This window comes from Cydia fagiglandana, chromosome 3, assembly GCF_963556715.1.
Source record: "Cydia fagiglandana chromosome 3, ilCydFagi1.1, whole genome shotgun sequence".
NCBI lineage: Eukaryota > Metazoa > Arthropoda > Insecta > Lepidoptera > Tortricidae > Cydia > Cydia fagiglandana.
Window position 1 is genome coordinate 22,271,773 of NC_085934.1, and position 19,677 is coordinate 22,291,449.

General features: G+C 39.0%; 1 protein-coding gene across 3 annotated transcripts in view; it reads left to right on the forward strand.

The window, feature by feature from the left end:
- Positions 1-19,677, forward strand: part of LOC134680342 (kinesin-like protein KIF13B) — a 245,555-nt gene that overhangs the window by 181,734 nt on the left and 44,144 nt on the right. For all 3 annotated transcript variants that reach the window (XM_063539462.1, XM_063539464.1, XM_063539463.1), the window contains exons 5-13: positions 2,102-2,251; positions 12,895-13,142; positions 13,799-13,946; positions 15,718-15,897; positions 16,369-16,468; positions 17,326-17,474; positions 18,009-18,246; positions 18,813-18,956; positions 19,362-19,472. In XM_063539462.1, coding sequence (XP_063395532.1) covers positions 2,102-2,251; positions 12,895-13,142; positions 13,799-13,946; positions 15,718-15,897; positions 16,369-16,468; positions 17,326-17,474; positions 18,009-18,246; positions 18,813-18,956; positions 19,362-19,472 — 1,468 coding nt within the window. The remainder of the gene's footprint in view (positions 1-2,101; positions 2,252-12,894; positions 13,143-13,798; positions 13,947-15,717; positions 15,898-16,368; positions 16,469-17,325; positions 17,475-18,008; positions 18,247-18,812; positions 18,957-19,361; positions 19,473-19,677) is intronic.

The window sequence follows — 19,677 nt, forward strand, 5'->3', positions numbered from 1 at the left end:
GCAAAAATTTCATTTTTGGTACAAGCTTTTATCGCTGACTGTACTTTTCTTACGATATACCTACAACTAATACTCATCGAGACAATTCTAAAAACCCCTAACACAATTAGGTTGCGTTGTTTCATCACAGAGTTCCTATGGCCACCTCCTGTCTCCATCATCAGATCAGTTCGCCAGTACCATTTTATTGTATTGTCATCAGAACTACATACAGCTGCCAATTTTCATGACGCTACGATCCTTGGAAGATGCTTAAATTAGTTATCTTAGATTCCATTACATAGTTACATACAGGTCGAGAGTTCACGGCCACCTCCTGTCTCCATCATCAGATCAGTTCGACAGTACCATATTGTTGTATTGTCATCAGAACTACATACAGCTGCCAATTTTCATGACGCTACGATCCTTGGAAGATGGTTAAATTAGTTACCTTAGATTCCATTACATAGTTAGTTACATACAGGTCGACCTAATAAAACCTTGTTAAAAAAAAAACTGTCATCAATTTCATCTAGCGTCCATGCGTACACAATTACGGAGAAAGTCGAGCGCTCTAGCGTCGAGAATTGACTCCTAATTAAAATGACAATTAGATTAGGCGAAAAATTGCTACGAAGGATTATTGCTACACAGGATAAGAAAACCTGTGCAATATTTTACGTCAAATAAGCCGTTCTCAGGCCAGTCACTGTTGGCTACTATCCAGTTAAGTCCATTCACTGCAGTAATCTAAAGAATCTGTCTGAAAATTAAGTCTTAACACCAATAAGACGTATGTCCGTACTAGCATTTTGAGAGGTACGACTTTTTGGAATTAGAAGCTAAACTAGCTAAGCTTTACTGACTATTTTAAACCATGCTGTATTGTAATAAGGTTTAGAATCGTCTGCAATGGTTGGGGACGGGCATTGCACTGGCCATTGCTGAATCGCTGGAGACATTAATAGGTAATGCAGTTAAGAACTGCAGTTTCGGCTGAAAGTCGTAGACGACGCATTTTCTCGAAATCCTCCCATTACGAGTAAAGTTTATGGGGCTACAAAGCTTTTGCTAGCGACTCCGCTTTAATAGCTCCAAAACTATGTCCACTTTGTAACATCTCATAACTTTGTACTCTTCCAAGAGCTTGAAAGAGTACGTACGCAACGTGACAGTTTTGGCGCCCAACGTGGGACAAGGACAGACAGAAGATATAAGATGTAAAATTTTGTACCCATCCGAGAAAATTCGGCAGTAAAAACTGCTTATCAGCCTAAAAATATCGACGTTGTTCAAATATATTTCGATACAGTGATTCTGACGTCACGGTATACGACAGCCACTTAATAATTTCCATTCGACGAATTGGAACTTTATTCTCGGAACAGCTGATTGATCTATCGACCTCCAATGGAGCGCTAGTTTAATTGATGCCGGGTCAGGTTGAAATTGGGCTGTGTAACTGGCTAATTCGGCCGTCTCTCTTAGAAGCTTTAGACAGAAAGAGATCGAGTATACGTCCCGTATAACAGATGATAAGATGCCAATAATAATTCTCGTCCCTTTTTGACATCTTTTGATGGATGCGTTATTTAACCTCTGACATATTATAGGTATATGTTTATATCTATATATAGGTATGTATATATATAATTTCCTTTAATCTTAGAGCGTCTCTTGCCGGTATTGTACAGATTGTCCAGCGGCAGATTACCGATTTCAGAATTTGATTAATAAAACTAAAACATTTATACCAAAACCTTAACTGAAATACCTCACCGAGTCTCCGTTGCACTTCGCGTTCAAAAAATATTTTAATCTACCAATCTGCCGTTGGGCAACGAGTATATTCCAGGTATTATCTTATCTTATCTTATTCTTATTGTTTTCGGGGACCCTTGCGGATACACTTCGACCCATAGGGATCTTTTGTGCAGTTACTCCCTAGAGAAGACCCGTCAGCTACTCAAGAGCTTTTCCCACCATATCCATGTGTCGGATGATGGAGCTTATGGGTAGCGTTTTAAAGTCCTTTGGTTCCAGATATCCTACTCCAAAGTCCTTCATATTCCAGGTATTAAACTCAACTGTTTAGAAAACTATGTTTTTTTGTCGTCAGGTGGAAGTCTCCTACATGGAGATATACAACGAACGAGTGCACGATCTCCTCGATCCGGAGACGACGCGCAGATCTCTGCGCGTACGCGAGCATGCGGTGCTCGGGCCTTACGTCGATGGACTTTCTCAGCTCGCAGTCACATCATTTCAGGTATGTATGGCTCACTTCATCATCATCATCATCTCAGCCATAAGACGTCCACTGCTGAACATAGGCCTCCCCCTTGGACTTAAGAATCCGAAGCGACCCGCATCCAGCGTCTTCCGGCGACCTTAACAAGGTCGTCTGTCCATCTTGTGGGTGGACGTCCTACGCTGCGCTTGCTAGTCCGTGGTCTCCACTCGAGCACTTTTCGACCCCATCGGCCATCTTATTTCGCAGTCGTCGATTTTTTGATAATGCACCTGGTAAAGGTCGCGGGAGTCCGCTGGATGCGGTTGGCGCAAGACCAGTCATTGTGGCACTGTTTGGGGGAGGCCTGTGTCCTCTGACTGATATGATGATCATGATGAATTTTTGATAACGCTCAATAGAGATGCTTGATTCTGTCACCGTGAAAACGTATAAAAACTTACTTACTTACTCCTCTGGCGCAGCGACCCAAAGTGTGTCTTGGCCTCCAACACGACTGCTCGCCACTGATCCCGGTCTTGTGCCGTGTCTCGCCAGTTCTCAACCCGGAGCTCGCGCAGATCAGCGTCCACCACATCCGCCCATCGATACCTAGGTCGACCAACCGGGCGGCGTCCTATCGGTTTTCCCTCAAACGCTCTTTTCACCGCCCGATCACCTTCCATTCGCTGAAGATGGCCGAGCCACCGAAGCCTTTGCGCCTTTGTCACACCAATGATGTTTGGTTCAGCAGCTAGTTCTTCAACTTCGGCGTTCTTTCGGATTCTCCAGCTGCCATCGGGTCTCTGCGTTGGGCCGAGGATTTTGCGGAGAATCTTCCTTTCGGCCACCAACAGCTTATTTTCCTCCCCTTTCCTTATTCCTTTCCTTTTTTTATTTTATTTTTATAAAAAACTTGTTGAAAATTTCTCATCCATTATAATGGATGGCAATGTATGCAAATATAATAACGTAAAAAAAGGTGCTAAAGTAATCCAATAAATGCGTAGGTACGTAGTAAACATGCAAAATGATATCCAGCAAATAAGATTAAAGGCTGAACTAAATTGAATATGTTTGAACATGGGTAATAAGTAATAATATTCTGCGTGATAATGTAAAGTTTTAGTGTTATGGAAAGAATATACTTATTCTTAATTTTATTTGACAGATCTTAACGCCAGTTTGTTTTAGACCAATAATTTATACCTACAAGGGTTGGCAAAATCCTTATAAGAATCTAATCATCTGTATCTAATGAGGTAATGAACTGCAAATGACGTGGAAATATTGTCGTTACGTTCGAAATATGTAGTAGGCGCGCATTTAAGCAAAGCGCCCCAGTAATGAATTTTCGTACAAATTTTCCGGCCTAGGTCAGCAAGATGACCTTGATCGCTCATCAACGCGACTCGCCTGATATTTAACAAATATGAACAAATAGTTTAAATGTTAAATTTTACATAAGACACCTAAATCAGCATTGTAATAGAAACCTATTTATTATTGTTACCTTCCGTGTCTCAATCTCAATCTTCATGATAACAATAACAAATATAATCCCTAATATGACCACCCGACATCCGTGACGTCATTCCGGCGCATAGTTCATGTATTATTCCACCATTATGACACGGCAATATCGTTTCACGGCGCCATTTACTTGTGGGATTGGTCTGGGCAAGTCACACTGATGGGGACGCACCCGGTGCGTGAGCGAGACAGCGCCATGCACGTATATAGCCCCGCGATGCGATGTCCCGCTTGCACACCTGAGCGGCGCGCGTGACCAATACGTGAAAATCGCCGTATTTTTCTTACGTTTATTTTAGTAGTGTCTGCTTGAAACAAGAGTTAATTTGTTTCTTATTTTGTTGTGTATATCTCTGGCAATGTCGACATTGGTTGTATAGATAATCGTTTCGGATAACGAGGGTTTGTCCTTTGGAGCATGTGGACAATATAATAGAATGCTTTCACCATAAAGCTTAAATCTTTGAAAAAAGTTGACGATACATTTTCTTTAAATTAAATTTATCTGTCAGCAACGCGCATGTAACACAACTGGAGTTCCAGGTGTCCATTGGCTAAGGGACCGCTTAATACTAATAGGCGAGCCGTATGCTTATATTAAGGACGGGTCACTCGCACGTAGTTTAAGTCGAAAAACGCTTTTTCGACTTAAGAGCCAGCAGGAGTGGTCATTTCTCCATACAAACGTACTCGACTGTTTCCTCCGTGGGTTTTGAAGCTAGAGCAATGATTTTTTCAACACAGATTAATATTGTCAATATCTTGTCGGACCGTTTTGCTTTTGGAGCATTCCATGAAATTGTCTACCGTTGTCCCGTACAAACGCGAAGTTTCTGAAGATTTAAAGGTCTAAGAGTTTCCTTATCTATGACAAGTGGTCAAAAATATGCACATAAAAATAATCGCCTGCTTTAAATGCCGAGAAAAAAGTCGCAACACAAGAAATAAAATGCGTTTGTACGGGAAAGCCCGTGAAATGCTCCTTTTAAAGATATTTTTGTTTTTTATTGACTATGCCGCAATGAGAGGCGTGTTATTCAAAACCTGATATCAATTAGCCAAAAAAGCAAAACGGTCCGACATAGATAATCTCATAATCATTTAGATTTCCATATTTGGTAACGATTGATTAAGTTTTGGAGGAGGAAACAGTCGAGTACGAAACCTCGATTTTTGAGATTCTTACGCAGGATTTTTCGCCTTGTCCTTATCGCACTAGTTTTAGGAGCCGCTTCCGTTAGCGAAACGGGTATATTTACCTAAAATATTTAAATCTCAGCTCCTTTTTCACCTTAAAATACGTGAGTGACCCGTTCTTAATATTTTTAATATGTCTGTGTCTCACGGTAGTTTTGTTATTAAAAGAGCCGTATGCTTGTTTGCCATCGACGTGCAAAATCATGTCAAGGTCATTCAAAACTTTACCAAATTGTATGAGGCATATTACTGCTCCTTGGGTACTTTTAAAATACACCCCAGTGGATATAAATGTAGAAACTTGTTTGAGGTTTTGTTTAAATATTGTTGTTTGCTGAAAGTAATCTCCTGAAACTCGTTTTACCTCAGACGGTGTATCTGCATTATCATATGCATGTTAAAATGGATTTTAGTGAAGTAAACCACATTTGCTTAGTTTGGGGCTAGGTTGATCTGTGTAAGATGTCCCCTGATATGTATTATTTATGTATTTTTTGTGGAGTTGTTGAAAAGCTTACTCTGCACGGACTTTGTAATGACAAATGACAAAGTGTGAAGTGTCATTTTCTTTCCTAGCCTATTTGAGTGTCCCACTGCTGGGTAAAGGCCTCTCCCCTTAATTTCATGACTCCCGATTTGGTGTTTCATAAAATCTTCATCATCATCCTTTTGCCGACTGCTGAGCAGGCCTCTCTTCGTGTACGCAACTTTTCGCGTTCCTGGGCTAGTCTCATCCAGAAGTGCCCCGTGATCTAAAATGTCGTCCACCCAACGAGCTAACGGACGCTAGGCGCTTCTTTCGTCCGAAAGCCACCACCAATTCGTTAACAGTTACGTCAAATATGACATTTATGACACTAACACACTTTGTTAGGTGAGTTAGTTCAGGTTTTGTGAAAAATACAATGTTATTCTCAAGTAACAATTTTTATCATCATCATCATCATTATATCAGACAGAGAACGTCCACTGCTGGACATAGGCCACCCCCAATGGCCACAATGACCGGTCTTGCGCCACCCGCAACCAGCGGTCTCCCGCGACCTTTACCAGGTCATCAGTCCACCTTGTGTGGGGTCTACCCACGCAGCGCCTTCCGGTACGGTAGTAACAATTTCACGAAAGATAAAATATCGAAAGGAGGAAAATCTATACAAGTAAGCAATTTGAATATATTCTAAAAATTTCTAATTTTAGCAAATTGAGCAATCATTTCAGCCCAAATAGGTTTCGAACAAGAAATATAGACGCTGTTAAATGTAATAGCAGCAGAAATGAGAGCAAAATTTCCGATAAAATGGCTGTTTTCTCCAAGATAGGTTGTTTCGAAGTCTTCGTTAAATAAGGCTCGATGCCTCAGAGCCTTAACGATGGCCTTTAAAGAAGAAGCTGGATGTTCCGACTGAGTTATTTTGTTAATGCTTGAAATGTTGTCCTTGAATCTTGAATCACGTCAGGCTCGGTCACCTTTCTGTAATATCTAAATTTTTCTTCACATAAGTAAGCCCATTCATAATAAAAAAAATATATATAAATAGAAAATAATCATGCGTGCGTTAATAATAATTTGTTTCACGATCAACAATTTAGTTTCTAAAGATTTCGTTTTACTACTTTTATATCAAGCTCCCATTTATGGGTAGACTGCCCAAAACGACCACGTGGTTTTGGGCCGCTTATATCATCGATTACTCATCGAATTCCAGTTTGGTATGATCTTGAACTTGATTAGTATTTGTAACTGATTGTGTATTTCCTTTTTTCTCCTTGAAGGGTAATTCAACGCAAGTAGAACTATAATATATACCCTTCTTTTACCCTAGAGTTAATAGTTCCGTAATAACAAAGTGGTATTATGTACTCTCGGCCAATTTACTTAATAACCTCCGATGGCACTCCTGCCATGGATCGTTTTAATGTAAATTAAATATGTCTGCCCCATTTTCGTTGTCGTGCTGCGTTGTATCGTATTATTATCAATTACAGTCCTTGCTTTTTAATTAAATTTAATACTGACCGAACGTTAACGAAGGTCTACTTGCTAAGCTGACAGTGACAGTCAGTCCGGGTGGTATCCTCTACAGGTCTCAATTGTCAACCGAGTCTCAAGCTAATATAGACCATTTTATTTAAAGTTGCACACTACACTTTTTTCAAATTTGGGATTTTGGTTATTTTATTTCTATTCAGAATTACGCCCTCTTTCAACCCTAATGGTTCCTAATGGATCAAAATTTTATAAGCAGTGTCCAGATGTTTATTTCTATTTCATTACCCTTTTTCATAAGCTTAGTATGACGTTAACGGAATGGAAAAATTTATGGAAATGCTGAATTCCCATAAATTTTGGATTTTCTTCTATTACTAAGGATCAAAAGAGCTCGAATTTTTGAGTAGAAGTAACATACACATTCTCAAATTAAAAAAAGAAACGTACCTTCACATATCAAATAAATGGCCCATAAAGCGACTGAAAAGTCTGTCGGTCATGCCATTCATTCATCATTCGTTATATTCAACATTCTTTAAATTGAGAGTCATACATCATACATCAACTGCCATTGTTAAATCGAATTGTCACCAATGCATAGATAAACCGTTTCACACAAAGTTATTTTCTCCCGAACATTAGGCAAATTACAATCCTCCAGACATTATAACTTCTGCTATCTGAGCTATTCACGAAATGCGCCGGGAATTTATACAAAAGTTTGTAGCGGCGAAAATTACGTAGGCATAGAAAAGATAAGGTTGCAGCGATAAAGATGCTAATATGCTTAAGAGTTCGCACAGATCTACATTATGCATTTAGAAATGAAGAAATTAATTTATTCTTATAACATAAGCAGATAGTTTACTTACATTACATCTAAATAGTAAAATATAATATATGTCGGAGCGTGACTCAAGAAGAACTTATTGCAGCGTTACAGTTCAGTTGTTTTAGACGCCTGTATAAAATCGATTAGCAATGTTGAGCTACGTATTGCTTAGTTGTAACGAAATTCATAAAGTTGCGTAGAGAGTACTCGTAGCGCCCTCTATTGGCGTATTGTTGAACTAAGTTGACAGGTAGAAGGCTTTGGGACGTCAAGAGGTTTCTCTTGGGTGAACGTAGGCACGAGTTGGCAGTTTTGTCGTTATGTTGGTAAACCGGTCGAGCACCCATGGTGCCGCCCTCCGTCATATACATATATCAGATACGTATAAAAACATATTTATTTAAGAAAAGGTAAGTAACGATTCTTCAGTAAGTCTGTAAGCAAAAATAAATGAAACGTAAGCTTTTACTTATTCTTACGTACAAATCATCTCAGAACAGTAGAAACGATACCTTACAAATAACGCAATACGGTACTTACAATACCTTTCAGAGGATGGATTTGGCTTATACCGATCCATTTCGAGCAATCGCCTGGAAAAGCTCTTACTTTCCCAAACCCACCTATCATTGCACATACAACCTTAAGTTTAAAAGATAAAGCTTAAAATTCAATACGTGAGTTTTCAAAATGTAATTGCAAAATGGTAGTATGTTTGTGAAACCGTTATGCGATTTACGACTTTTAGGGGATAGAAATAAGGTTCGATACCTTTATTAAGATAAATGGCGCTTTCACAGATTATGTTAATTCAAGGATAAGCAGAACAAGTGCCGTTTTATTCATTAGCGTGAATTCTAAGATGGCTTCCTTATTTTAAATAATCTTTTATTCTCTTTGATTTTGGCTCTGAATTGTATATTTATGAATTGGAAATTGATTATCGTTAATTGAGGATGATGATGCTTGTGACCGATTTCGGCCAGAGTGACTGTGTGCTCTGGCCCCTGTTTCACCAACGTGACAGGTGCGACAATTGTAAAACATCACTGTTTCTGACGTCACAGGCATCCATGGGCTACGGTTACCGCTTACTATCGGGTGGCCGTATCCCTGTTTGACACTATCATTGTATTATTAAAAATACTTTATTATATCGGAAAAAACAGATATTTCACTTGCTAAGTTTATGACAATTGTCACAAGAAACACTATAATTGTCACGAAATTCCGACATACTTATACCTAATTTCCTGTCAAGAATTACCTACAATTCTTCTAAATCTTGACAATTGTTAGAAACTTCACAAGAAAAATATCTGTTTTTTTCCGATATAATGAAGTTTTTTTAAAATTTAAAATTGAAATAATACATTGATGGTGGCAAACAGGAATACGGCCCGCCCGATGGTAAGTGGTAATCGTAGCCCATGGACGCATGTGACGCCAGCAACAGTGATTTTACAATAGTCGCACCTGTCACCGATGCGAAATTAAGTTCTGGAGTAAGCAATTTTTAATTTGCGTTATTAGCGTAGCTGATCCACTCTCTGGTGCGCCTTTGAGATGAAATTGATTGTCTACCGAATAAGATTTGATTTCATAGGAAATTCGTGTAAATTTATACTAAATCAAGGACAGTGACAAGAAACATAGTAACCCAACCAAATAATGTTTTTGTACTGCGTTCCATATTTTTGAGGTGTACCTATAATGTACACTGTACATAAAAAAATACATTACATGCGTCGCGTTTGATTAACTAATTAGTTAGAAATAGAAACAATTAGGTACGAATGTAGAAACACAATTTAAACGCTCCGAACACTTCTCTCGGCGTCACTCGTGTAAGAAATTAAATGACAAACGCAGAGAGAAAATAATTACTAAAGGAGACATTTAATTCGTCCTTGAGATTAATTACATGAAAACAACGCGAATTACAAACAAGAATTTACTCGTACGACGAATTTCCATTTCTGGGTCCATAAACGTCATTTTTGACATTGACAAATCAGATCCACATCTGATCCAGATTTTAATCATTTTTTTTTTATTATGAATGGGCTTATTCATGGCCACAGACTAGCCGTGGCTTGTTATTAAAATCCCAATACGCCTATAAGTCCCGTTTTGTTAAAATAATCAACAAAAATCATAAGGTATTAAACGGTATCAACTGAGACAGTTCGTTTTCCATTTTAAAAGAAAGCCTTGCTCATTACTATTTTAATAAATAACCCTGGATCAAAGTCTCCGGAGATAAATCTTCATTTAGGCGCTGCCTTCATTAGTGCTCCTAGTAATTACTTCCTTCAACGTTGCTTTGTTACCTAATAATCAAGAATGAATAATAAATAAAAATCTGGTCTGTGTTTTTGATACAGATTTTAGCCACTACAGATTTTGATAATGTTGTTTTTCTTTTTTTGCACTTGTGCTATGAAAGTTTCTAGGAAAAGGTTTATTTAAACTGTACGAGTTGTTCGGTAGATGGCGTTTTCCCGTCTTACCGAACCCTGAATCACGCTATCAAGAAATCTATCAGATGAATAAATTGTCATATGAGTAAAAATAGCTTAATGTTTTATAGATTGGATAATTAAACTGTTATTTTTGTATCTGGGTATAATAAAACCAGAGATTTATCCAGTGAATATGGTTCAGTGCAGGACTTTCTTTCGGTTCTCATGGATGCTTGTTAGGTATCGTTTAATTTAAGAGCCCTTCAACGTGCACACTAGCGCCACAGCTAAATAATCGTGATTATTTAAATTTAACGAAAGATATTGAAAAAAGAGGGCCGCTATGTACTGTAATGTGTGTTTATCTACACACATGTCATTAGTGCTCTATATTGCGTTCAGAAACCGTAAGAAATGACAAGCTTTATTACAACCAATTTTACTATGAGAACTTTCTTATCTGTGGTAGTAGGAAAATTTGTACTTTAATGTACATAACGTTATAGATTTTTGTAGGTTATGAGTTTAAATTTGGAACAGCAGTCAAAACTGAAGTAGGTCTCTATTCTAGTATCCATAGATATTAAAACAGTTATCGATACGAAACGTCAATTTAGTATGTTTTTTAAATATAAACCGCACGATATTTGATCTCGAGTGACATGAGAATAGGGACTTCATTCTTTTGTTTAGGAATTTAAAAAAACTACGGATGTGTGACATGCGTGAAAAAAGTTTTCATTCACCGTCATTTGAGGTACAGTTCATCTTTTAGTTAGTTTTAAGTATGTGTTTAGATAAAGTAGTGTATGTAACTGTACATAATTAGGCATTAAAACACTCGTGTGATCCTATTAAGAAACTCACTAACGTTCGTTTCTTAAACCCACACTCTTATTTTAATGCCTCTCATTATGTAGCAGTCACATAAACTACTATTAAGTACCTTTTGAATACATCAAACTAGTTTTTATGTTGCTGGATTTGTCAATCTATGCGTCCAAAGTTAAAACGGCCGTTTTTGTTTTAAGTTCCTAGATCGACGAGACCAGCAACATAAAAACTAGTTTGATGTATTCAAAAGGTACGTAAATACACAATACAGTACGTAGCGGCCCCCTTTTTTCAATATCTTTCGTTAAATTTAAATAATCACGATTATTTAGCTGTGGCGCTAGTGTGCACATTGAAGGGCTCTTAACGAGTAATTCAACTAAAACATTCAGGCTGTAGTAGAAACAGAATAGCACCAATAGCACATACCGAGCACAAAGTGCTTGCGAGCTTAGACAATACCCGCAACCCGCAGCATGACCCAGTCTGAAACTTTAACTATTCCTATTGCTGGCCACATAAGAGCAGTCATGTACCTAGTATGTCAGGCGGAGCTCTGTATAGAAAGTCTCCATTACGCTTTGTTGTTACTGATATTTAATATACTTTATATTTTACTAGGTAATGGCACCGTAATGGTACCTGTTTCGCACGTAAAACTCTTAACCAGACATGCAAAGACCGTTTTGCCCAACAGTAGAGCGTAAAAGCCTCTTAATAATAATGACCTGCTAATTTCACACATAGTATTCACGACAAAGTGCAAATCATAATGCATCAAATGAAACTAATCACCTGATATCTTTTTGGCAGTCTTATATGTATATTAACTCATCCATGTACATCGTAACGTGCTGATATGTATATTTACTATCATATTCTACCTTTCTCCGAATCCAGATATGTAAATGAGCAGATATATATGCCGGATCGAAGTTTCACTCGCCAATCTAATTTACTTCTACGTAATGGAATTGCTTATTTTGTGTGTATTGTGTAGGTATTCCGAGATACAATGCTTTCACGAAAAGGTGCTGGATTTTTTTGTGCGGATTTTTTACGATACCAGAGTGTTTGCATTGAGAATTAAGAACGTTTTTTAGACAAAGGAGAAAAACTGAATCTACCAAAATTTACTTTAAATTTTTAGTATTTTATATATGTGTGTTACGAGTATTTACATGATAATTGTGCGTAAAATTCAACGTTAATTTGGAATTGTGTTGTTAAATTCTCTCTCGTAATTTGTTTTCTCAGAGTAATTAATCTCAAGGACGCGTTAAATGTTACCCATTTTTCAAGGGATTGAGTTTCTAATTGGTTGGTTTACTTTCTAAGTTGGTGGGGAATGAAAGTGAATTGAGACTGAAAATTCATTAGAAATTAAGGTTCACCTTTTCTACCTGATCTAATATAAAAAAAACGTTTACTGAGATAAGATTGGTTCTCATGATAGTTTCCATGCAAAATGTAGAGTATACATACATCTGGTATAAGTACCTAACTAAAACATTATCAGCATATTTTTGTGTCCTACCGCTGGGCTAAGCAAAGCTATCACTTGTTTTTCTGTTTTTATTTCTGTCGTTTTGTTATTACCCATAATTCCGTGTAGAATGCGTCTCTTTACACTACTGCCTAAACAAAAAGAGTGTATTGTTTTCAGCGTTCATGTTTGTATGTAGGTATATATTTTTGAACTGTTTTTATGGCGGCCATCTGTTGTTTTCCGTGGTCTTAGTAACCATTTCTTACATCTTTCATTCTAGTTTTGAAGGTTCCGTGTTTCTGATGCTACGTATCACCGATTAATCGTTACCTTACTTTTCAGGACATCGACAACCTCATGACCGAAGGCAACAAGTCCCGCACAGTCGCAGCCACAAACATGAACAGCGAGTCATCCCGCTCACATGCCGTATTCAGCGTCGTACTAACACAGACGTTGTGTGACGCCGCGACTGGGGTTACTGGCGAAAAAGTCGCACGATTGTCGCTGGTCGACTTGGCTGGGTCGGAGCGGGCGGTGAAGACGGGAGCGGTTGGAGATAGGCTAAAGGAAGGATCTAATATCAACAAGTAAGTATTTCTTGTAAAACGTGAACAGTGAATCATCTCGCTCACACGCCGTATTCAGCGTCGTACTAACACAGACGTTGTGTGACGCCGCGACTGGGGTTACTAGGGAAAAAGTCGCACGATTGTCGCTGGTCGACTTGGCTGGGTCGGAGCGGGCGGTGAAGACGGGAGCGGTTGGAGATAGGCTAAAAGAAGGATCTAATATTAACAAGTAAGTATTTCTTGTAAAACGTGAACAGTAAATCATCTCGCTCACACGCTGTATTCAGCGTCGTATTAACACAGACGTTGTGTGACGCCACAACTGGGGTTACTGGGGAAAAAGTCGCACGATTTTCGCTGGTGGATTTAGCTGGGTCCGAGCGGGCGGTGAAGACGGGAGTGGTTGGAGATAGGCTGAAGAAAGGATCTAATATTAACAAGTAAGTGATATGTATTGCACAAGCCTTTGGTTACCTGAAATTGTGATGTTACTGCTAACATTAGGGGGGAAAAGACGCTAGTCGATACGTCTACCAATCTTTAAATGTCAGTTACAAGGCTCGTCAATCTAACTACAAACGTCAGTCACAAGTCGAGCTTAGTGATTGGGCCAAGTAAAATATCCCCAGACACCTTTGGGTCTTGGCAGTAAAATGTCATATTTGTATTTTCAGATCACTAACGACGCTCGGCCTGGTCATATCGAAGTTAGCGGACCAGTCTTCTGGCAAGCCCAATAAGGACAAGTTCGTGCCGTACAGAGACTCCGTACTCACTTGGCTGTTAAAGGATAATCTTGGAGGCAACAGCAAAACTGTCATGGTAAGAAAATTGAGTTAATTTTTTTGTTTTTATTGGAGATAATTGTGACGTGAAATCTATTAGGAATGAATGTAGAGTGATGTAAGAGGAAAGTGTAACAAAGGAACAGGTGGATGGGCTGTGTGAGAGATGATATAAAAAGAAAACAGGTAAATAAGGAGATGAAGAACAAAAAGGAGATGGAGGCAAAAAAGACTGTGTTGCGCCACCTCCAAGTGATGGGAAAAGAGCAAGCGAATGACCCATTAGAGATAATTGTATAAAGTAATGGATGTTACTCAAAATGGCTTGACATTATTCTCGTATAGATCGAAAGAGATCGAAGAGAAGAAATACAAAAAATCTCGAGTATCTCGTACAAACACGAAATTTATCTAACAACTCAAACAAGACGTACCATTTTAGTGATTTTGCCAAGAAAATATTTATTTTACGGCGCTAAATAAGTTACCAAATATAAAAGGATTGTTTTGTTCAATCCTTTTATATTTGGTAACGTAACTTATCACGTTATTTTAGTGCCCGTCCCAAAGTTAGAAGTCGAAGTTCTTAAGTTCAAGGTGAACCCTGACTCCTATCTATTGGCGCTATTTTTAGAGAGCCAACGTTATTCAATCCCTAATCGGATTCTTTACACGCTAAATCCAATATACTAGCTAGAACGTGCAGCTTACATCACGTCACTCGCTCGTAGCTTAGCTATACACGTAACATGATACTCGTAGCGGGTTTTATTTCGTCGTAAAAAATATGCGAGGCATTCAGACAATTGAATTAGTTAGTAATGTTAGTATCTTGAACCAAGAAAACATTAAAGAATTTCTGAATGTGGACATAAAAATATGTAGCCACCGGCTTTATGTAAAAAAAATCCAAATAGATAGGTACTTAAATTAATTGCAATCAAAAGTAGACTAGAGCCTGTACGGAAAGAGAAGAGTAGTGGAAAGTATGGGGCCTAATACATTGCCTTCTTCTCTTTCCGAACAGACTCCACAGCCGTGTTTCTCCGTTTTTCACCATTCTACTCTCGCGCCCCTCCCACTTCTTAATGACGTATTCGATCATACAGTAATAGTACATTATTGTCGAGGCTCGGAAGTAGCTACTTGCAGGCTGAGGATTCGTTTTAAACGGACGACCTTGGGAGTCCGTTTAATTGAATCCGAAGCCAGCAAGTAGCCTTCCAGCCGAGTCATATATAGTGCTTTTCTCAAAAATGGTGCAAGAAATATAAATATCATAGAAATATTTTACAAAAGCAACGTTGTTACCTATATATTTTCACAGAAGAAAGCCCTTGCCGCCTTTTTATATTTTTAATAAAAAAATATAAGTGTATTTTTCTGCCGAAAATACGCCAACCTATTTGAGACAACTAAATAGTCGCGGTACTAATCATCTGTTTGGCTGTTTAATGGGCCTATGCCTTCATTTGATATGGCCATTTCAACTTTTAAAAAGTTTGGAACTCGACAAATAATGGAATTTGTATGCAACATTGCAGTCCCAAAATCGAGACTGCAATGTTTTTAACTTTTTAATTTTTGACTGACCATAAACTAAGCGCTTCGCGACCTATTTTTTAGACGACAAAGTCGACTTTGCCGTCCATTTTTGAGAAAAAATATGTACTTACCCACTTCTTCTTCGTGGTCGTGACCTCATGTCTGAGGGACGTGACTCCTATGGGTTATTCTTCCCCCCACCCACTTACCCACTTCAACATAATCATCATGTGTCAAATAACATTTTTCTCCCCAATTTCCAGGTGGCAACAATATCCCCAGCAGCAGACAATTACGAAGAAACATTATCAACGCTTCGCTACGCGGACCGAGCGAAGAGGATCGTCAACCACGCTGTTGTCAACGAAGATCCTAACGCCAGGATCATTAGAGAGCTCAGACAGGAGGTGGAGGCTCTTAAGGAGATGCTTAAACATGCCACAGTAAGTTAAAAGAACAGTTAAGTATATTAAATTAGGACTACGAAGAGATGTTGTTGGCGCGACAGTGTGCACCGAGCGAAGAGAATAGTCTACCTACGCGGTTGTTAACGAAGAAGTTATTGTAAGGATTATTTAAGAGCAGACAAAAACTACGTCCAAGACCACCGGTGGACGGGTAGCAGCGTCCCTCATATTCGGTGTACTCGACTGCGATCGCCAACCTGCCTGCCAAGCGTGGCGATTATGGCATTCACCCCCCCTAAGGGGGAGGCCTATGTTCAGCAGTGGACGTCTTATGGCTGAGATGATAATGATGATGAGACAAAAAGATTTCATCATCATTTCAAGCATAAGAGATTTGGCGTCTGCAAAATAATCAACCTAGTTGCTGGTAGATTTATATATGCTTTAAATGAATATCGGAAAACCATGAAATTTTTCATGAAATTCATCAATGACATGTTCTTCCAGGGTTCGCCAGTGGGTGAGGATGTGCATGAGCAGCTGGCGCAGAGCGAACACCTGATGAAGGAAATGTCCAGGACATGGGAGGAGAAGCTAGTTGAAACTGGTACGGAATCTTTATTTGGCTACTTGACGTATTTAGAGACTGGTTCAAAATATTATTTACAGTACATATGGTCCTATTTTTCCGCACTAGTGCGTAAAATAGCACTTTTCGTGCGATGTCAAAAGTTTAAAGGGCCATATGTACTGTAAAACGTTTTACGATACACGTGCGAATAGGTGATTCGCAACTCGTGTCAATTTAAAACACTCCCTTCGGTCGTGTTTTAATTTATCGCCACTCGTTTCGAGTTTCCTCTTTTTCGCACTTGTATCGTAAATAACTATTTTGGCTTCGACTGCATCACTGCAGCTTCTAAAAAAACTGTCATAGCGTGCTTCCCCTATTCTTTGATAGTGGCAGGAGTCTTAACGAATAGTATAGGTTTCGTCATTTTGGGGAAAGGCGGATGATACGAATGGTGAACTAATGACGTAACGTCTCTCACGCCGGGAAAATAATGCATTTGTATTCCAAACTACTGACAAGTTTCTATAGACGGCTGTTGTTTTGTTTATCCTCCTAAGTCCCGATGTGCTTTTAAAGGGCATAATTCTAATCGAATTTTGAACTATAATGAAATAAGAAATTAGTAAAAACTAAAATTTCAGATTCAAAACTGCAAAAATGACTCTGGAACTAAGTAGGATATCCTCCTGAGTCAACCTTGTCATTATTGCAGTCTTGAATTTGGAACCTACTTGTATTCCATTTCAATTCAAAATTCCATTTGGATGAAATCCTATATGAAGGCCTCAGGGACTCAGGAGGATGGCATATCTTCATTATGCAATTACAATGAAATACCTATAGGTACTAAATACAATTATCATGTCATAACATTATCGTTTGTTTTACAGGCCGAGTACAGAGTGAGCGGCAGCACGCCCTGGAGAAGATGGGTATCAGCGTGCAGGCGAGTGGCATTCAAGTGGAAAAGAACAAGTACTATCTCGTCAACTTGAACGCTGACCCCTCGCTCAACGAGCTTCTTGTGTATTATCTTAAGGTAAACACAGGGGAAATCCTAATACCATTCAATATTGGCACAGAATAAATAATAGTACTGCCGTACAGAAAGGAAACTTCCTACGAAACCGAAGTTTGACAGCGGTTCAGGGTCGAATCATGCTTTCCCTTTCTAATAAATGGCACTATCCCTTTCGGCTATTTAGGGTTATCAAAATTTAAGCCATTATCTTATCTCTGGTCGTGCACGCAATGGGACATCAAGTTGTGTCAACCCTAATAATTGGTCGGAACAATGCTGAGCCGAGCGCATTGATCTTACATACATTCACGAACGAAAGATCAAATAGACCTGTAACACGAACAAAACTCTTGTGCTTTAATGTCGTCATAACGATGTAAAAGACATTGCTACATAATTGTTAAAGAATGGTTGTTCCCTGGAGATGACCATGACCCTCACTGATTAGAAATCCGATGCAATATTTGAATGGTAAAACACTCTCTTTCTTTTCTTACACCTTTAACTTTTTCACTTGAATATTTGATGAATAATCTTCCTCTTTGCCTTCAGGATCGAACAATGGTCGGCGCCGACAGTTCAGCCGACATCCAACTCTCCGGCCTCGGCATCCAGCCCCACCACTGCCAACTGATCCTAGAGGGGGGAGGCCTCAACATGGAACCCGTCGGGGCCGCGCGCTGCTTCGTCAACGGGACCCCTGTGGTTTCCAGAGTGAGATTAGGACACGCGGATAGAATACTGTGGGGGAACCATCACTTCTTCAGAGTCAACTGTCCTAAGACTACAAGTGAGTAATGTGAATCCAAATCCGCCAATGCGTCATACTAAAAGAAGTTGGAGACAACATGGAGCCATTTGGAACCAACATGGATCCAGTTGGAGCCAACATGGACCCAATTGGAGCCAACATGAATCCAGTTGGAGCAAACATGGATCCAGTTGGAGCCAACATGAATCCAGTTGGAGCAAACATGGATCCAGTTAGAGCCAGCGTGGATCTAGTTGGAGCCAACGTGGATCTAGTTGGAGCCAACATGGAGCCAGTTGGATCAGGTCAACTGCCATCATGCACAAAAATTAGACCTTTCCATTTCTTGTCTTACGTTGGGTATATGTCGTCCCAAATAAATGTACAAAATATTCAACAAATGACCAATTATCGGGCCAAGATACGCTTCCCTAAATAACATTTCGGGTCTGACTTAATTAACCAACAACCTAATTTCTGTCTGTAACTTAAATTGGCTAAAGACCAACATTATGATCGTTTGGGAACAGAAAAGACAAAATAGAACCTAAATATGTACAACTTGTTTACGAATGACATATATTGAAATGTTATCCTAATTTCAGCGGCGGCCTCCGAACCTCAAACTCCTGCGCAGCCTATCGATTACAACTTTGCCAGGGATGAGATTATGCTGAATGAGCTGAGCAACGACCCCATACAGACCGCCATATCGCGGCTCGAGAAGCAACATGAGGAAGATAAACAAGGTACCTACACCTGCTACTGCTACTAACTGTACTATTGTAAGAGCTGATGGTTACCTAACTCCCGGTAAAATATGCGGCTTTCAAACCAGAGGTTGTAGGTTCGACTACGAAGCTTCTTTTGATATTCACCTATCGTTTTTCGGTGGAAAAAAAACATCGCGAGGAAACCGAATTAATCCCAATGAGATCAAGTTTACCCTGGGGTATCCAAATTGAGGCAGTTGCAATCGTAAAATCTGGTAATAGGTACCAGATTGAAGGTAATACATAGGTGTAAGATTTTGAGATTCAGCATGTTTTTGGTTTAATGCATTTAAATAACACTAAGTATTTAAATGGCTCAATTATTATTTATACACGATTATTTCATTAGTAATCTTGACTTATTTTCGTCCCATTTTACAGTGGCATTAGAAAAACAAAGGCAAGAGTACGAGCGACAATTCCAGCAGCTGAGAAACATACTGTCACCGACCACGCCGTACCCACCGTATTCTTACGATCCGCTCAAACTGGGTAACAATTTATTTATTAACGAAATATTTTATGCCTATAATTTTCTTAATTTTTGATAGCATATACCTAGTGAGGTATTCCTCTTTTTTGTGTTTTTACTACCTACATTCACTGTATGTTTCTGTATGTTTTTTGTAGTAGAAGTCAAACGCCTTATCTTTGATAGCCTCGTAAGTCCCCGCGTACTTGTGAAAGTACAAATAAA